The sequence below is a fragment of the Leptinotarsa decemlineata genome, unplaced genomic scaffold, assembly GCF_025532065.1.
Source record: "Leptinotarsa decemlineata unplaced genomic scaffold, Ldec_3_MD MMD2_tig00000157_RagTag_RagTag, whole genome shotgun sequence".
In the NCBI taxonomy this organism is placed as follows: Eukaryota; Metazoa; Arthropoda; class Insecta; order Coleoptera; family Chrysomelidae; genus Leptinotarsa; species Leptinotarsa decemlineata.
The window spans coordinates 2,810,572-2,831,845 of NW_027412543.1; the positions used below are offsets into that span (position 1 = coordinate 2,810,572).

Below are 21,274 nucleotides of genomic sequence, written 5' to 3' on the forward strand. Positions count from 1 at the left end.
GTAATTGAGGGCAGAGTAAATATATGCATAATAGTAACTTTTAAGAATTTCAATAGACACAAAATTACGCAGATTCCATATAACGAAACAATGTGTCGCTAATTTCTTCAGTATGAAATCAACATGATGATTCCAATTGAGTTGGGAATCAATAAAAACTCCTAAAAATTTTTGTTTCAGTATTCCTACGAAATCTGCAATTGTTTGACACGCGTTAACTATTTTGGCGCGAAACTCTTTGAGAACCGTTACGATCTTTGCAATGGTCCTAATGCTATTTTGTTAATTGGCTTGCCAATATTTTGGTATACTTCGAGAATAATTACAGAATATATAGGTATATGACGATTACAAATAAATATCATAGAATCTACTTAATTTTAAGTAATTCACTGTTTTCCAATTCCTAACTCAAATGAAATATTATTTTCCTGTCTTTTCATTTTTAGTTCGAATGGATGTTCCAAATTTGGTATATCGATTTGATGTGAATGTGTGTAGAAAGTAGCAAGTATTAGAATGAATATGATACTTCACGGAAGCTCATCAATTTTTTTTTATCAAATAGACGTTACAGTTTGTTCAGGACTGTTGTAATAAATATTCATTATGCATGTATTTCTTCAAGCATTACGATATCCATTTATCACTAGTGAATAATGAAATCATTACAAAAAAGCATATGTCAATTCCATCCACCCGTCAATAAAATTTATCACTGAGAGGAAGGTAAATAATTCATTAAATTACCTTGACTCAACCATTACAAAAAATAACAATGAACATGAATTTGCAATTTTCCACAAACCATCTTACACGGATATTATCATACATAATTCCTCTACACACTCTTACCAGCATAAAGTTGCTGCATTCAATAATATTCTTCATAGACTATTGAATAATTTCCAGAGAGAGCTGAGTTTGATCAAACAAATCAAACAAAAACTACAAAAGCAAACCATGGACCATATCTACCAAAATTCAAGATGCGATAACGTCAGTTATGAGACATTGTCATTTTTGGCTGAACCAACCAATAATATTTTTTTGAAGAAAGACTGCGTAAACTCAGCTCACAGAAATAGTAATAGTCCGAATAATAGTGTAAGTGCATTTATTAAAAACAATAAAGACAAAACTTCGGTATCGGATAGATCAGGAGTATATCAGCTGAGTTGTGGCTCTTGCCCAAAACTGTATAATGGCCAAACAGGGAGATTATTTTCCAAAAAATTGAAAGCTTAGATGTAATTTTGTGAATAGAAAGACCAATTTCACATTTGCAAACCACCTTTTAGCAGAAGTACATGAGTTCAGTCATGAATATGACATGTTATATTTAGAAGAGAAGAGTTTGAAATTCAATCTTCTAAAATGTCAAGCAATCAATAGATTCAAGAATTCGGGTAACTAACTAAATGATCAATTAGAATTGAATAACCGTTACTGAATATTTTTCAAATGTGGGGACTGGGACATAAGCTCAGGTCATTTAATCCATTACAAACTCATGTACTTGAAATGTAGGTACTTTAAATTTTGAAATTAGGTAAACCAAGCATTAAATTTGTAAAATATAGTAGATAAAGATACGCCCGAAGAAGCCATTGTATGGCGAAACACGTGTCGCGTTTTTATAAAACTGTTTAGTGGAACATTTTTGGCTGTGAGTTTCAGAAAGTATTTTGAAGTGTTTTGTGTGAGAAACTTTGCCAAAAATCCGACAGATATAATTCAACGCGACAAAAGTTGTTTTCTGTTAGGAACTTGACAATAGAAATAATTGTTGTATACGTTTTTGTGAGAGATTGTATCAATTAATCTAAAAAGTCGTTCACTTATACTTCAAGGTCCTTCTTCACAGTAAATTAGAAGTCAACCCTGAAAAATCATCGTTGAATTCCTGATAAAATCACTTATTCAAAAGATGGCATATATGGGGTTATTTTGTTTGATATTTTGAAGAGGAGTGTGTACGCATCTTAGCGATACCTTATATTATTTCACAAAAATTAGGTGTTTCGGGAAATTTACATTACTGTCTTATTTATGGAGATATTGAACTTGGCTCCTTTTGAAAAAAATTCCTTATATGCAATCAATTATTTATATTTTGAGCTGTTTTGGAATCATCCGTATCTCTGAGTATAGGTTGGAAATGAGTCAAATCACTTTTCAGTATCGTCCTTCCATTTTTTATTTTTATCATTCATTTTTGGATCCATTTTCAACCCGTTTGATATCGTGATAGAGTTTTTCAACACACTAATCTCATTTCAGATCATCAGACACGCACAGTTTTGAAAACAATAAAACCTTCTCAAAAACAAACTTGGTCTAAGGAGCAAAACGGAATATAGTCAAAAAGTTTTTCGCTCCGAAAAAAAAAAGAAGTGCTAGAATTGAATTAGTTCTTATTTGTATCTAAAATATAAGGAAAAGAAATATTCATCATTATTAAAAAATAGAAACTGGGCTGCAATCAAAGAATATGTTTACTGTTGTTATAGAAAGAAGAAATAATATTGATAATTTTCATTTGATATTTTTTACCCATGTTATAGTTTCATTTCATTAGAAATTATGTTATTTTTTCATACTACGTGTTTATTAGTTTACCGAACAATTTTTGTCAGCAGTTCTCAAATTGAAGAATAATACTCCATTCAAATAAATGTTTATTCAACCTGATCAAATTATTTCTGTGCTGAAATATTCCAAGTCTTTTTTATTTTGATTGAAATGTCTGCTGCAGGTTATAATCGATGATGATATGACGTATTCATCGTCATGAACAGTCAACATAATAAAAAAACATTGGTTAAATCTCCTATTCATTATGTTCAACCTGAACAACATCATACCTCCAAAAACTGAAAGGGAGTTTTCGAAAAAACTATTGCTAAGAAAAAGAGAATTGAAACTTATTACTAATATCTGTTTCACAAATTATATCTTATCTTATGCTAGTCACTCAGAATTTCGTTTCGTCATAGAAAACATACTTAGTGCGATTTTTACCTAATTTTTGAACTAAATTATATATCGGAAATCCGTAGTGCTGCTGCGGATTTTTATATAGAATTTATTGAAATTCTAGACATTCTGGATATTCACTATTCATTTCTCAATAAATTCATTACCAGATCATTCATCACATTTTAGATTTTTCGTTTGTGAAAAAAATGTCATTTCTCATCTACTCATTTCTACTCAGTCACACTTCGATTATTTTTGTGCAGTCAGGTTTTCAAATCTACAATTTCATCGTCAAATCCGAAGTTTCCTGCTTAATGTCTAAAATTGATTTACACAACGCGATTTCTGTTCAGGCGTCCATGCCAAATAATTAGAATTTGAAAATCTACATTTGAAAATACAAACAGGAAACGGTTTAAAATATATCTGTCGCACCCCTACGAACGACAACACTCAGAAGTATCAACTTGTACTAGCTATAGATTAACGAGGTCTTACATTTTAACGTGTGATTCCGAACACTATATTGATATTTTCAACTTATAACATATTCAAATTTTTGTATAGTGCAGAAGTTAAAATTGTTTCGACAAGCTAAATGGAATAACGCACTGTTAATAATTATATTATTATTATCCTAACTAGAATGGAAACAGTACATTTCCGTACTCGACACCGTTATCTGAAACAGCTGATTTCGGGTAAGTAGTCGAATGTGGGAAAGTATGAGTTCAGATCAAGCATTTTTCTACAAGTGAATATGTTACGAAGCTCTGATAAAATTTTTATATGCGAAACAATGCCTGATCTAAATTGCTTGTATAGATATAGGGTGATGCACGCACACGAACGCTTGTACAAAAAACATACAAAACAGGAACTTTTTCATAAAATTCTACATCTCTCGAAAAATTTTCCATCTCTATTATCGAATTTCTGCACCACGACAATCTAGTTAGAATCATGAAATGCAAGTGCAGCGTTGCCCGATTGTGGGCTGACCAACATGCTATCCATTGAAAGTGTTCGTATAAACCTGGGCTCACAAAGACACTATTCACATCAGGTGTATACAATTACACAGCCACGCCTCCTGGCGAAGTTTTGTGAAAGTAGGTGGTGTATCAGCTATGTGTATATGGTGTAATGGTCGGCCCAACCGAAAATTTGCTAAACGTCATTTCACATGATAACATGTCCAAAAAACACTATATACAGTGGGAAACGTTGGTGAGCCCGAAACCGGGACGACCGACGTTTCCGAGGGCTGACCAGAGTTCACATCGTATATTCTACGGGCTGACAAATGACCGTTTACATATATATATATACATATATATATATATATATATACATATATATATATATATATATATATATATATATATATATATATATATATATATATATATATATATATATATATATATATATATATATATATATATATATGTATGATGTATTTTGAGATACTTGTACACATTGAGGGATCGCATGTTGAAAACTTACAGCCTCATCAATCTGTAATGTTTTTTCTCGAATCGGATTCATCATTACTAATATATAACTTTCACGCTTCCAATTTTCATCGAGTCATTCACGAATAATTTCAGAATCGGTAACGCTACATTGCCCCATAAACAACGATTTATTGTACAACCGGCGACGCCGAACCTGCCATGCTGACATGTATTGACATTTGACAGATGCAGTCTTATAAGTCTAGTGTTTACAGTGTCCTTCTTCAACCAATAGATAGTTCAGCTATTGACTCATAGATGACTCTGTGTGTTCTATAACTTTTGTTGTATTCATATACTTTTGTATCGATGAATCGAGCGCTTATCTTTGTGTGGTTACTGATAACAGGACATGAAACAATTCTGTACGATAAATTATTCAAATGAATCTCTCAATATCCTATACGCAAAGCCACGTAAATTTTTGAATCGATTACGTCACACGCGTCTCTCTCTCTTACACACACATACAGATCTTTATATGAAATTTTAATTATTTCCCAAATCTAAGTATATTTTCCTATCTTCAATATGATAATGACGATAACATTCTATGGAAATAAAAAAAAAATGCTGTCAAGTATAATGAATGAGTCAATTTCGATCCCGACAAAACTAACGCTATAAATACCCAACATTCGCAGTAAACTTCAATAGAGAGATATTGCAAATTCCGTTAGCGCATGCGGTGTGTTATTTACCCCGCGTTAAATATTACGTTTACGTCTAAACATTGTTTGGGGCGGTACACCTATTGCCAGTATGTTTTGAGTTTTATTTATGCGCTGTTTTATTTGGAACTAACCTCTAAACCCAGTGTGCTTTGTTTTGAGTGTTTGCCCTGTTTATCGCATAATTTCTCCTGAGGATCTAACATGGATGAGGCATTAGAAGCAGTAATTTCAGCTGATGCTGATGACGATGAAGTGGAGCAAGTGATTTTGCACAATATTTTCGGCGTGGTTGAAAATTTTCCTGTTGGGGCTGCTGAAGATAGGTTCAATCTGGACAATATGATGGCAGAAGATATAAAAATTAATTTCAGGTTCGAAAGAGACGATATCTTCAGACTAGCTGCTGCCTTGCATATACCAGACGTAATCAGAACCCAAACACGTAATTCTGTTCCAGGTATGTTAACAAATGCAGTGAATTGAAGTACTGAAATACATAAATTCCTCTTTAGGTGTCATGGGACTCTGTATTTTATTACGAAGACTAGCATATCCTGGGCGACTGAAGGATCTCCAGCTCTTATTTGGCCTGTCTCCACAATCATTATCTCAGATAATTAATCATATGCAGAACCTCATTGCCAATAATTTCATGCATTTACTTGACGATTTGCGAAATTTACCATGGCTGAATTTGCAAAGAATGCATATGTATGCTGACGTATGTGTATATTATTCTAACATATTGACATTTTTTAATAGTAGATTTTTTTAGGCTATTCATGGAAGAGGAGCTGCAATTTCAAACTGCTGGGGATTTATTGATGGAACTGCTAGACCAATTTGCAGGCCATCAATACATCAAGAAGAGTACTATTCTGGTCACAAGAGGTTTCATTGTGTGAAATACCAGTCAGTTATATGCCCAGATGGTATGATTACCAGTTTGAAGGGTGCATATGTAGGACGGAGACACGATGCTGGAATTTTTCGTGAATCAAATTTGTATGCAGAACTGCAGGATGTTGCAGTGTTTCCTGATCACAGGTTTATTTTATATGGTGACCATGCCTACCCCATTATGGACTTACTTTTATGCCCCTTTCCAAACCGACAAGGAATTCCTATTTATCAACAGCATTTTAATGAATCCATGAGTGCAGTCAGAATAGCTGTTGAGTGGGGTTTTCAAAAAGTCACCAGTCAGTTTGCATTTCTAGACTTCAGAAAAAATCAAAAATTACTTTTACAAGACATAGAAAGTATGTACAAAGTTGGAATACTTTTGAGCAATTGTCATACAACTTTATATGGCAGTCAAACCAATCAGTTCTTCCATCTAGTGCCACCAGTGCTGGAGGAATATTTAGGAAATTAATTTTGACCGTATATACCTACTTTCAGTTTAAAATAAATATTCAAATGTGCACTGAGTTTCAATATACCCTTTTCTAGTTATCAGTCCATGTACAAAGTTTTGGATAAAAATGCAATAAAGACAATATCAAGAAATGATTTAATAACTTCACAGGAAACACATAACCAAAAAATAACATTCCATAAAAATAAACAACAAATAATTATGTGCTAATAGACTAAATTCAACATAAATTAACTTGAAAGTAAAAAACAAATAAATATCACAAAAAACTAAAAATAATTTTGAGCTGCTAACTACAATAAAATCACAGTAAATATTTGTGAGTCAACGCAAAGTAGCAACATTAATACATTATTTCGAAAGTAAAAAACAAATCAAATACCTACCTATAACATGAAAAAACATAATTTGGTTAAAGCAGTCTTATGGCATCAGTCTTTATATTTTTGTAACCTCTTCAAAAGTGTATCCAGAAATGTCTGTTGTGCTGATATATGAGCTTGTAATTCACTTCTTTGCTTTATATCACATTTAATTTTTTCAAACTCTAATTCAATCTTCTTTTTTCTATCTTCAATCTCCATTTGTAGTCTTTTTTCTTCAATCTCAATACTTCTCTCATGAAGCTTCAATTTCTGCTCTTGCAATTGTAATTCTCTCAATTTTATTTCCTGCTCTTTTTCGTTTTTATTTTTTAGATATTCCATGGCATTTCTTCTGAGGACAACACTTTTATTTTGTCTGCTCCTAGCTATACCAGGTCCTGAAAATGAATATCTCCTTGTAGTTTTATACAAGAATATTAAAATAAAGTAGGTACCTCCTCAACTTTTCAGGGCTGATGCAATTGAGTACCTAACAATTTGCTTACCTGTTGATTTTTTTGCTGTTGGTAGGCTTTTTGTGTTTTGGTCAATGACATCTAGAGTATCTACTTCACCTACACAAATCTCAGTTGATGGTAAGTTTGGATTGGGATCTAAAAAAAATAGTTTGCAATAGAAATTTTATAACCATAAGATAATTGAATTACCAAAATAATCATGTTCCCCTGATAGAATTATTTCCCCAGAAGTTCCACTGCAATCCTCACTATTCACTATGAAAGCATCTATTGCAATGTTTTCCCTGGTTTGCCGGCCTAACTCAGCAATTTGTTTTTCTTTGGAAATAACCTTTGTTTTTTTGGTAGGCATTGGAAATTCTGCACATAAGTCAGAGATTTCTTGTAAAAGAGTATCCTTTTCAGTGTACATTTCTTCTGTGCCACTTCTGAAAAGTATAGAGTATATAATACAGAAACCATCGGCATCTTGTAAAGAAATAAGAAAGACAATGCACATATCCTACCGGAATTTGTCACCATCAGATTTTTTCTTCCATAAGGTCAAAAGAAGCATTACATGATCTTTCAATGTGCGAATGACAAATTCTTTTCCCGTCACTGATTTTATATTAGCTTGTATAGAGTTCCATTTCTCAGGATTCTGAAGAGGATTTTGCCCAACAACTTCGCGTAACAAACATAAATCGTCATCCGACGTCATCCGATTCAGTACGAAGTAGAATAGCGCAACGTTTTACGTGAGGTGTTGTTCTGCCGTAAATAACGTGATGCGCTAACGGTATTACCGCAACGTGTCTCTCGAACTCATTCTGCGCATGCTCAACTGTCAATATAACGTCTGCGGTAATAACGCCGCACAGGATTTGTCACAGCAATATCTCTCTAATATCTTACGTTGGTGCAGAGACTAAGGACAATGTTTACGGCACGGAGGATCCAGGTTCGAATCTCATAACTATAAACTTGTTTAATCAAAATCACGTGACAAGGGGGCCTGAGCGCTGATGCGGAATCCCAAGGGGGCCGAGGGCGGAGTACTGAGGGAGCTGATAGGTTTTAGGTGGAGTACCAAGGGGGCCAAGGGGCAGAGTTCCACGCGTGAATCGCTCGTTCCATCCTACGTCGATGACGTCACACGTTTCCCCAACTCCTGTTCGAACCAAAAATTGCAAAAAGTTCAGCTTCATAAAAAAATACATGGGATTTTGCGCTCGTTCCCGCCTTGTTCATCTACTCCTAGTTCGAGAGATGTTTAGTTTGTTGGAAATAACACCTCCAAAATTGCAGACTGACGAAAAAAAAACAAGACAGGGAGCCTTTGGTTGAATATCTCAATAGCGATGTTACTCAATGGGTAGAAAATCAGTATCGTGTGACAATCACCAATCCACCTATTCCAAATGACTGGAGTTGCGATAAAGGAAACCAATCTAATTCTGATGCTATATATTATAATGAATGCTCATTACTACATCCAACACTTCGGTTTCAAATTTCACAGAAAGCCATCATTGATCCTGGGGGGAGGGAATCCACATTTTCCCAACCTCATCAGCAAAATTTCCCAACTTTCGAAAAAATGAGTGCCAAGGGTTAAGTTACTACCATAATATAAAAATTTTCTTACTTAGCTATCCAAAGATTGGCTGAATGCTTATGCATTATGCACAAACAAAAATAAATTTTGGTAAATATGAAAATAATAATGGGAATTATTCTATTTTGGACCAAGGTCGTTGGTATTCCATCATATCCACCATGTATAGGAATATTCAATACAAATGAAAGGAAACAACACCCAAATTATATTATGTTTATTGTTTTCTACTATTATTTTTTCTATCTTCACGACCCGAAATTTCCCAACTTTTCAAAGTCGAAAAAATAGCGTAATATTGAGAATGGTCGAGACCGAGGAATTAGTTACTACTATAATATATTGATTTTTTTACTCAGATATCCAAAGATTGTTTGCTGAATTGAATAAACATCAGACTTTTCAGTTTGTAAGCGTAATGTGAATTACGGGTAACCTAAGACTACGTTTCTGAAATAATTTATTATTCGCTAGTCAAAAGTGGCAATTAGTTACTACAACCTCATTAATGATAACACTTAAATGAAACGATTGAGACTGTTGCAAAGACTCAAAATAAATAGATACATTTTTGAAACTTTGCATTTTAATTTACTACCTCGCATTCACAGAACTTCCAGTACAAAAATGACTTATTATGTCAACAGAATGCTCTCCAATATGCGTCATGAACAGACTTATAATTTTGCAATAGTGACTTAATTCGAAACTAGTATTGAAAGATTGTGCGATTTCCAGAATGAAAACTATATCAAATACTAGAAACTAGTCCACAAGCAGTTCAAAAATGAATGGTGTTTCTCGTAGTCATTCGTTATTAGATATACTGAACAGAAATGTTTTTATGCTATTCAAAGCATAACTGTCGCTAAGCACCAACTATGTGATATGCTCAGATGGATATCATAGAATTTAAATACCCATTTTCTGAAATAGTCGTCCGTCCGCATATCGAATTCATTGTATGTCGTTAATAAGATAGGTAACATTTTAATTGAACCATGTAAATATAATGATATCTTGGTAATTGAGATCAGAAAGCAGGTACATGAAATTTAAAATTTACTTACAGAATGTAAAGATTTCTCATTTGGCCAGTTCTAGAAATGACAATGTTCATTTGATATCATCAGAATAATTATATAACTCATATACAACGACATTATATAATGTTTTATTTTATCTAGTTTTAATAGGTAAGTTATGTATCTATATGGCATATCGGATATAGGCTACAAATACGACGAAATCTATACAATATAAATTATTTTGAGGTTGTCAAAAATACATTATTATCTGAAATATATCTGGAGTTAGTTATATTTTCTTTTGTGATGGAAAGTTAAAAATAATTTTATAATTGAAAAGTCACCTATCGTTGAAAATGTCAAAGCTAATATTGGGGTTCTGGCTTCAATATTTCTAATTCTGAATGTGTCACAATAATAGTTTATTGAGAGAGCTTTCTGCAATAGGTATTCAATTTCCTGAGACATACAGAGTGAAAAGGTTCACATTTGAAATGGCCATGAAAATTTATGAGAAAGCAACTGCCAGTAAATTGAACATTCAGAATTTTACTATTGCTAAAGCCATCATTCTGTCGCAAAGTAATGTTGCCGAAAGGACATATTAAGAAAGTAATAACATAATTGATTAGAATATCTATTTCTTTTTTGTATTCTCAAATCTCAGCAACTGAATATTTTGTTTTATAGATATCTAAGTTGAGCGCCACACAGTCAATAAAATGAATGATCATTGATATGGTCGACTGTGAAACCAAATCTAATCAAATTCAGTTCTTTAAGCCACGGGAATGAAATGAAACTATAATAAATCAGATATTCTGAAGATACTTGACATTCACAAAATACTGGCCGGTGAATTGAATAAGGGTAGAAATCAAAATCTAAATGAGCTCCAAGTTTGCCATTTAATCATATGTGAAACACATTATAATAACTCAATAATGATCGTTGGTGAAAGTACGCTTTCATTTACCTAAGGATAGTCCAGGTAAAAATGTCAGGAAAAGTATTACTTATAAGATTCATGTCATAAAAAAATAATCCATAGGAATGGTGTTGAAAATTACCTCACCAGAATATACCCAGTTCAGGTTTACATTATGAATGGATCAACTCAAAATTCAATAATTGTATCATGTTAATAAAACAGTATTTCTAATGCAAAAAGTAGTTATTTTCGGAAAAATTAGTCAAGTGTAAGAATAATATTTGCCTGTTAGATTATCGTCGAGCTGTAGCTGCAGTTTTCTTCGACCAGAAACGGGACAGACTTGGAGCACGTACTTTTCTAATTCCAAAATGGACTTTGACTATCGTGGGGACATGGATAATCACATTTATCGAACTTGATGAATGAAAATTCCATCATTTGGTGAATTGACTGAAAATATATTCCGTGAGGCAATCAGAGATAGAAGTCCTTGTTCTTCCCTCTTTAATGATTCCAGAAACTCTATTCTAAAAAGTCTCCAATACTAAAACCCTGAAAAAACAATTTCCATAATGAAAATTCATTCATAAGTTCGAATCACTAAAAGGTGAATCTCATATGAAAATGAATGGATCGAAATGAATTTTCATACCTCCTTAATCGAAGGGTCCGTTAACCAAAAAAATCACGAATAACCTTTTCAAGGAAATGGCGTCGCTCGTTCTGGAAAAGTGGTTGTGACCCAGTAGAATCCTCAGGAAATGCAACCTTTTGTGGAACTCTCAAAATCTATATATGAAACTATATCCGAAACGATATCGTTCAAATCTTGAAAATTGACCACACGGCTCACCACTGAACAAATCCCTTCTTGAGATTCTCGTTCATCACTCCCTTTTCCAAAAAATGCCACAACTCTTTGCCGTCCTCATGATCAAGGATCACCTACAGCGCAAATCTATTATCTGTACCAGAAACTAATTATCATATGTGTATTGAGAAGTGAAAATCTTTGCGAGGCAAATGGGTGTGAATTGGATTGCTTACACCTCAGGAAACTTTTTTTAAAATCAATTATAATTATCTTCGGCGAAATAAAAATTAAATGAAGAGTACAGTAGGTTTTTATAAACGCTACACAACCCCTCTCCCAAAAAAATAAAATATACCACCAAAGGGATATTTTATACAACACGAAGTGCTATTCATTGAAGTTTCGGCTACGGTAGCTCTGCGTACCACACATCCTGTAAGAATAAGTAATATCGGGAAGTCTAAATCAGGATTTGTCATGAGTCGGGAAAATGTTACAATCAAATATGTCTGCCTCAACTTGAAATGACTACACAAAAACTAGATACAATTTTCTTCAAGAGAACCATTATATCAAAAACACATACAAACCAATCAGAAACAAAAACTGATAGTACTCTCAGAATAAGGAACATCGTGCACTAAGTTCCTTCATCAAGAATGAAAAATACTAGTAATATATCTGTAGGAAACCTAACAAATCCAACATAGGTTGAAATAGGAGATCAGTAACAAAATATTACCCTACTGATTCTTCAGAGTTAGAACCAAAATAGGGTTTTATATCCCTAATATGCCAATCTCCAGCATTTGAATCATCTACAATAACTAAATTATAAACCAAGGCTTATGGAGCTTGCCTATACTTACGCTCAACAAATTCAAACGGAGTTGTGCACACACAACTAATATGCTCCAAATCAAGAGTGGCTCCTGTGAGCCCAGTTAGCTTGCCTCGCTTAGAGCTATGCAGTGCAGTATTACTTTCCAATTCACTTATCATGGTCAAGAAATCTCTTCTATTAGACTTCACTGACATTTATTTGTGGTCCGACTCCACGATCGCAATACATTGGGTGCAAACTGCTCCGTATCGCTTGAAACCTTCATAGCCAATATAATAGCTGATATACAAAAATCTGTCATTGGCAACATCTATTCTCTAAAGACAATCCCGCAGATCTAGTGTCACGCGGAAAATTACCTTCTGGATTTATTACTAGTTCTATATGGCCTAACGGCCCCTCTTGGTTATCACAGGACAAAGACGAATGGCCAAAAGGCGCATTATCTGAAATTACTATCCCTGAACTTAAAGCCGTAGCAAATAATCCCGTTACTTGTTACGTTTCATTGAAAGGGTTTCCATTAGTTGAATGTTTCAGTTCTTTTCGTGAACTTGTGGTTGCTTATCTATTGCGTTTTGTACACAATACAAAACATAAAACCCTTAAAATTATTTCAAAACAAAACTAATCTGCTTGTTTTTGGTACTAATCGTAGCTTGGTGGAGAGACATATTAATATTGTTATTGGTGATACAGTAATACACACTCTAAATTTGAGGTTTAAAGGGTTACTTTCTCCGCCGCCCCATCGAACCACTCTATATCGACGATCCTTCAGTTATAATATATATAGTTTGTACAAAAATATTTCACAAAAATATAAAGTTAGTAGAGTTTTCTCATTTTCTCTCTCTCTCTCTTCCCTCTCTCTCCTTCCTCTTTTTTTCTCTTTCTCTGTTTCATTGTTTAGTTTTCTTTCTTTCAAGGCTAGAACTAAGATCAACAGTACCCTTCCGGTACATGTTGTTTCTAGCCTTATTTGTATTTTTTAATCATTTTTATAGATTGTATATTTATTGTATTTATATGGAACTACGAATAAATATTATTATTATTATTATTATTATAAACTAGAAAACAGAATCAAACAAAAAATACAGAACAAGGATCAAGCCACCCCAACAGACAGAACAACACAACGATGGACAGCATTTACGTACGTAGGACACCAAACCAAAAAACTAACAAACATCTTCAAATCACTGAACATCAACATCACATACAAGCCGAACACGAAGATAACACAAAAAATAAACAACTATGAAAAAGAAGATGACAAAGACCAAAACGGTATATACAGTATACAATGCTCGGACTGCAACAAATTCTATATCGGCCAAACCAAGAAAAAATTAATCCAAAGATACAATGAGCACAAAAAGGCATACATAAATCCAATAGTATATGAATCAAACCTCGCAACACACGCCATACAAAACAAACATAATTTCCCCCCCCCCCCCAGAGAACATAAAACTCATAAAACACGTCAACTAGGGAAACCGCATGGACATTTGGGAAAATTCGAACGTCCATAAATCTAACAGTCATAAATCACTCATCAAGGAACAAGTACAAATCAAAACACAACAAGACCTAGCATTCAATATATTAAACAAAACCATACAGATTCCTAGAGAAGATCTAACACAAAGAAGAGTACCTGATGCAGTACAAATACAGACGAATTTACCTAAAGTACCTGAAATACCTGAGTTGAGACGCTCTGACCGTATAAAGAGGCAGACGACAGGATGACAAGTTCAGTTTGAGGAGTGCCTAGACTCCTGGTACAGCGTCCCTGGATTGGTTTTCCCTTGATTGGAATTTTGAATTCTTCCAGACACTCTAAAATCTCCAGTAAGTATCCTTTATGTTTGAAATTTTGGAACGTTTTCTTAAAATTCAAACATAAAATTTCCTTTAAATATTTTCATGAATTCACTTTCTTGTCATAATCGAGATTTCTTTTTCTATTTTATTTTATGTTTCATATTTATAAATACTCTCAATATTAAAAATACCTCTCACAGTTTTATTTATTGGGTGTATTAATTTATAGCTGTTCGTGGGATTCTCTGTCGCAACTTCATCATGTCCTTCAAATGGTAACATCAGTTTGGCACAGTTATCATTTTTATTATCTGGCATTCTCATAGCCTTAACAATAACTAAATCTCCCTTTTCAAACTTAACTTTTTTACCTCTCCTTTTACTTTCTCTTATCATATATTTCTCTGCATTCCTTTTAATTTTAATATTCACTTTCTCCATTATATCATTCATATCCTTCTCATCACTAATCCATTCTCTCTCTGGCATTCTTCCATTCATAATCAACTCTGGACATTCTTCTGTAACAGTATTTGGTACCTCATTGAAATATTTCTCAATTATACTGATTTTATTATCCCAAGTTCTGTGATTTTCTTGTGAAACTATTCTCAAATATTTGATTATTTCCTGTACATATCTTTCAGTCGGATTTGATGCAGGATGTCTAATGCTGGTAAAATTTAATTTAATATTCAAATTATGTGCAAATTTCTTCATCCTGTCGTTATTGAAATATGTTGCGTTATCTAGGATTACTTGTATTGGTTTACCTAGTTCTACCATAAATTTTGTTAATAGTTCTTTCACAGTCTTGAAGTCAGTCTTTCTTGTCGGGTAAAGTTTGATGAATTTGGAAAAATGGTCAGTAATTATGAATATGTGTTTATTTTTGTTTGGTGTAGGAATTAAGTTGCTTATAAAATCAATGGAAATCATGTGTAAAGGTCTGTTCGATATAATACTTCTCGGTTCGTTTTTGTTAGTCCTGTTTTTGGTCTTAGTCATTTGGCAAGTCGTGCATTTACTGATTATGTCTTTTGTTGTCTGTAAGTCTCCATGTGAAATGTAATTTTCCCTAAATATTAACCACGTTTTTCTGGTCCCTATATGTATGTATTTGTCATGTATGTCTTCTATAAGTCTTTTTGTCAATTGTTTGGTCACCACATAAAGTTCTTCCCCATTTACTATTTTTATATAAATTCCTTGTTTCAGTATAGTCCCCCTTTTTTCTTTGTCCATCAAATCTAATTGGTCTTTCTTAATGGTTTGTTGTGAGTATAGTCCTGTTTCTTTCCTAAAAATGTTTATCCCTATTTTAATTTGTTTATTAGTTTTAAAATTGTCTTTGTCCATTCTTGTGATATTGTCAGTAACTAAGTTTTTTTTTCCAGGAATATGTCTGATGTCAAAGTGGTATTCCTGTAGCAGTAAAGCCCACCTATGGATTCGGGTGCTAGCCAATCTACAATTTACTATGGACATTAGTGCTTCATGGTCAGTTTCAATAATAAATTTTGCTCCTAATAGGTAAAATCGTAACTTAGTGATACAAAATATGATGCTCGCTAATTCCAACTCTGTAACACTATAGTTACGTTCATACTTTTTTGTTGTTCTAGATACAAAAGATATTGGAACTTCTGTTCCTCCTTGATTTTGCACTAGAACTCCCGCAAATCGTAACATGCTAGCATCAGTTCTCAGTATGAACGGTAAGCTATAGTTAGGGTGGTAGATTCTTAAATTATTTAGGAATATTTGTTTCAGTTCCTTGAAAGCTTGCTCTTGTTTATCACCCCATTTCCATTTTACGTTCTTTTTTAAAAGTTCTATTAATGGTAGTTCTTTGTTGCTTAGGTCAGGTATTAGTCTTTTAAAATAGTTCAGTATGCCCAAAAATCCTCGTAGTGTCTTTAAATTATATGGTCTTACATATTGTTGTATTGTCTGTACTCTGTCAGGATCCATTTCTAGTCCTTTGTCAGTTAGTTTGTATCCTAAATAAGTAATTTCCTTTTGAAAGAATTGACATTTATTTAAATTAATTTTAAGTCCTGCATTATCTAGTAATTGTAATATTGTATCTAAATGTTCTTTATGTGAAGTTTCATCTTGTGAGTAAATTAATATGTCATCTATATAATGTAGTGCAAAGTCCTCATATTTGTCTAATATTTTGTGTAAAGCTCTTTCTAAAGCTGGGCAAGCAGATTGGAGACCATAAGGAACCACACAAAATCTATAAACAACTCCTTCTATACAAAAACCTGTGTAGTTTCTTGACCTTTCATGCAGAGGAATCAACCAAAAACTATGTTTTAAATCAATTTTGGAAAAACATTTTGTATTAGTAATTTTACCAAAAATAGTTTCAATATTTAGTGGAGATTCATACTGAGGGATAGTTAATTTGTTTAGTTCTCTCGCATCGAGACATAATCTAAGATCACCATTCTTCTTAATTACAACAACTATAGGATTAATATAATTACTGGTACTTCTCTCTATAATACCATTTTTCAACATTTCGACAATTTCTTGTTTAACCTGATTCCTATACTTATATGGAATAGGATAGTTCTTGGATTTAAATTTATCAACGTCTTTAACTTCTATGCTATGTATGTAATCTTTTGCAACTCTTGATTCATTCGTAACCAACATCTTATATTTATTTAATAACTCTTTTATATATTCTTTATATTCTTCTTTACATTTATATTCATTATTATAATCTATTTCACATTCATTACTCACATTCATTCTTCCCATACATAGCTTTTTAGTTATATTCTCTTCTGGAATCTTGTTCTTAAATTCAATCCATTTACCATCTAATTCCATACCTAGTTTTTCATAATTAATTTTGGCCTTTAATTTTTCTAACTGATCAGTACCTATAATTATATCGAATTCCATTTGTTGCACAATAAGTAGTTGTAAATTAACTTTCTCTTTATCAATTTCCACTTTTATATCAATATATTGATTTGATTCAGCTAATTTTTTTCCATTTACTCCAATTAAAGTAGTTTTTGGCATTTTCAAAATACTATTTTTCAACTCTAAATCATCTACTAAACTTTCTTTAATTAATGAAGCCTCTGATCCTGTATCAATCAATATTTCAATATCATTTTTTCCTATTTTTCCTTTTAAAGTTATTAAACCAAATAATTGTTCCTCGTCAAAGTTGTCAAGATGTATGAATTCTATCGGATGTTCATAGTTGTGTCTAGCCTGCTCATTGTTCCTTGGTCCTATGCAAAATTTTGTTGTTGAGTAGATGTCGAGGGTTGTTCGTCTTGTCATCTATTCTCTGCCCTGTCTACACTGTTTGATCGTCTATTTCAGTTCACCATTCTTTCCCTCTTGTTTCCAGGCAAAGAATTTCTCCTGAAATGTCCTCTCTCATAGTACTGACCTTCTCTAGCCCTATTATTATTTCCATTATTATTATCTCTGTTATAGTTGTATCCTCTGTTATTGTTGTTATTATTATAAGGTCTACTACTATTATTATTGTAGTATTGTCTTTGGTTATTATTGAATTGTCTGTTGTTGTTATGATTATTATTATTAAAATTTGTTCTATTCATATTATTTTGTTGATATCTATTGTTGTCATTTACTCTATAATAATTATTATTCTGTTCCCTTTGTTCATAGTTATTATATCTATTATTGTGAGACTGATTATTTTGATTATTATAGTTATTTGAAAATGTTGTTCTGTTTTGATCATTTCCTCTATTTCTATAGGATAATGTCCTTTCTAATCTCATTAAATAATCACATAACCTGTCCATGTTTTTGATTTCATGCATGCTAATAATTTCAAATATTTCCTGCCTAAAATGCCTACTAATATATCCTACCATTTCATCTTCTCTCATTTTTGGTTGTAGATATTGTGCTGTTGCATATAATTGAATTGCATAATTATTATAATTTTGACTCCTGCATTCGTCAAATTTTCCAAATTGAAGTTTATCTCTTATTTTCAATTGCGCATTTCCCCCCAATACTGTCTAATAAATAAATTCTCAAAATCTTCAAAAGTTTGAATATTGTTTTCCTGGCTGTTGAACCATATGCATGGTTGATTTGCCAGATGTTGCCTAATTATGTCTTTCATTTCCTCACCCTTCATTTTGTTATTAATTTTATTCTTTAAGATTTTAATAAATACAATTGGATGTAACTTTTTAATATTGCCCTCAAATTTGTTATTGTTTTGTACATTTTGGCACAGTCCTATGTAGGTGGTTTCTACTTTGGTTTTAAGTCCATTTTCCTCTATTTCCCTAATTTTATTTTCTAAAGTAATGAATTTATTTTTATTTTCCTCATCTTTCTCATTGATGATTTCATTTGTGCTATTTGTATTTATTTCTAATCTATCATTTACATATTTAATTTTCCCTAACACTTCTTTATTGTTGTTTTTAATTTCAGTCCTAACTTTTTGAATATTTTCACTGTTTTTATATATTGAGTTGTTAATGTCCACTATGTCCTGTTTTGTATTACTGTAAAATTCATCATTTTTATGCTGCATTTTATTTTCAAAATCTCTATATAATTGAGCCATCTCCTGTTTATTTTTTTCTAATTTAGTTTGTACCATTTCTTCTAATCTGTCCATATTTGCTTTCACACCTTCCATGCTTTCTCTCATGCTTTCTTTCATTTCCTCCTTCACACTTTCTATGCTCTGTCTCATATCTCCTCTCACACTCTCTATATTTTCTCTCATTTCTTCTTTCACACTCTCAATATTTTCTCTCATATCCCCCTTTACACTTTCTATATTTTCTTTCAAATCCCCCTTTACACTTTCTATATTTTCTTTCAAATCCCCCTTTACATTTTCTATATTTTCTTTCAAATCCCCCTTTACACTTTCTATATTTTCTTTCAAATCCCCCTTTACACTTTCTATGTTCTCTTTCATATCTCCTTTTACACTTTCAATACTTTCTCTCATATTTCCTTTCACACTTTCAATATTCTCATTCATCTTAACCATGAATTGCATCAGCATTTTCATTTGGTTTTCCCCACTCAAATCTTCTTGCACTCCACTACCTTCTCCTTGTTCACCTCCGGTTTTCTTACCATCTCTCAAATCCATTTTATTAAATTTTTTAAAGCTTTTCTATAACATTCAATCTAATTTTTGCCTTTCCAAATGTGCCTCACGTTTTGGGCGCCAAATTGTTATAAATATATAAAATTAGAAGAGTATAATTTAATTAATTTGATTCTTGATTGTTATTCTGTTAGTTCAAATAATTTGAAAATTTTCTGTGATTTCAAAATACTTAGTGCTCCGGCAGATACCTGTCCTTACCTCTAAATCTTACCTCTATTCTTCAAGGTTGCTCAGCTCAATCGAAGCTCATGCAGCTCTCTTTCTCAGAGTAGAGTTCTTGGAAAGGTGTTATAAATAAAAATTTTGTAAGTCTGTGTTTTTGAAAATAAAACTTTGTCTCAAAGTTAAAAATAAATATAATGAATGTGAAATTTTTGTAAATGTTTTGTCAAACCAAACTTAAGTTACCCTAAAACTGCGCCAAAATACCTTATGCTAAGAATTGTTACAGTAAATGTTAAATTTGAAACAAAAATATTCTTAGAATTGTGTTCCGTACAGTTAAATTCACGTGTAACGGCAAATTAGTTACTTGAAAACTTAAGATGTCTGTGGTTCGTGCGTGGGAAACAATTCTAAAAATATCTGTGCTAAATGTCAGTGAATTTTTCAAATTTTCCTAATATTAAATCCAATAATAGTTCATGTAAATAAAATGATGAAATTCGTTGATAAATAAAAGTTCAGAAGTTGTGATTTTCACACTGGAAGTTCCTTGTGACTGGAAAACTTTTGATTCGATTTGGAGGTTATGAATTGTTCAAGATTTTCGAAAAAATGTATTCTTCTTATGGATTGGGAATTATAAATAATATTGTAATACTTCAAAACTGGTACAGCGTCCCTGGATTGGTTTTCCCTTGATTGGAATTTTGAATTCTTCCAGACACTCTAAAATCTCCAGTAAGTATCCTTTCTTGTTATTATTATTTATACTCTGGCTCCTATTGATGGATTTATATTGATAAGAACATGCAAAACGGCCTTTTCTCTTTCTTTTCCCTTTTTTAATTTCTAACAGCTCTTCAAAAAAATTCGCGTCTGGACAGTTCAAAAGCTTCTCTCTCTCCTTATTGATTCACCCCTGGCAACCAGACAAAATTTTCCTGCCTACTGCTTTTCATAACAATAATTTTGAAATTTCTTCAATTTTGACACTTTTCACTGTTCACACATATTATATTTACGATTTCTGTTTCCCAATTTTCACTAATACTAATAATGATTAATTTTGATTACATTTCATCACATTTTGTTTTCAATTTTTCTAATTTTGAATCCAAAATTCATCATTTTTCAGAAGTTAACACCTCCTTTTCAATTTATCAATCTGATTGGCTACTCTTTAGTTGCATCCAAATCATGTACTGAGTGTTCTTATCATTTTTCAGATAAATTCCTAATGTCAGTGTTAATTGAATTTTTGTTATTAATTTGTAGTGTAAATCTGTTTTATTGTATGTTATTATGTTGTATTAATGTCTTTACTGTTTTCAGTGTATTTATCCCGATGATTGATGGTTTCTGGTTAGTTGTGCTGTTTGGAAATGATCTGAAATACTCTAATACTGATAAGTCACAACTTTGCCTGATCTGGGCATGAACATTTCTCAAAATTATACAGATAAGAATTTGAATAAAGGTAAAGTATCT

General features: G+C 32.3%; 2 protein-coding genes across 2 annotated transcripts; one reads left to right on the forward strand and one right to left on the reverse strand.

The window, feature by feature from the left end:
• Nucleotides 1–5,189: 5,189 nt before the first annotated feature.
• Nucleotides 5,190–6,617, forward strand: LOC141481338 (uncharacterized). The gene is made up of 3 exons (XM_074172729.1): nucleotides 5,190–5,633; nucleotides 5,689–5,897; nucleotides 5,952–6,617. The coding sequence occupies exons 1-3, from the start codon at nucleotides 5,378–5,380 to the stop codon at nucleotides 6,552–6,554; spliced, it is 1,068 nt and encodes a 355-aa protein (XP_074028830.1). The 5' UTR covers nucleotides 5,190–5,377; the 3' UTR covers nucleotides 6,555–6,617.
• Nucleotides 6,618–6,673: 56 nt separating this feature from the next.
• Nucleotides 6,674–8,094, reverse strand: LOC141481340 (uncharacterized). The gene is made up of 4 exons (XM_074172731.1): nucleotides 7,908–8,094; nucleotides 7,591–7,829; nucleotides 7,429–7,536; nucleotides 6,674–7,320 (listed from the first exon to the last, which is right to left on the reverse strand). The coding sequence occupies exons 1-4, from the start codon at nucleotides 7,955–7,957 to the stop codon at nucleotides 6,989–6,991; spliced, it is 729 nt and encodes a 242-aa protein (XP_074028832.1). The 5' UTR covers nucleotides 7,958–8,094; the 3' UTR covers nucleotides 6,674–6,988.
• Between the last annotated feature and the right edge of the window lie 13,180 nt (nucleotides 8,095–21,274).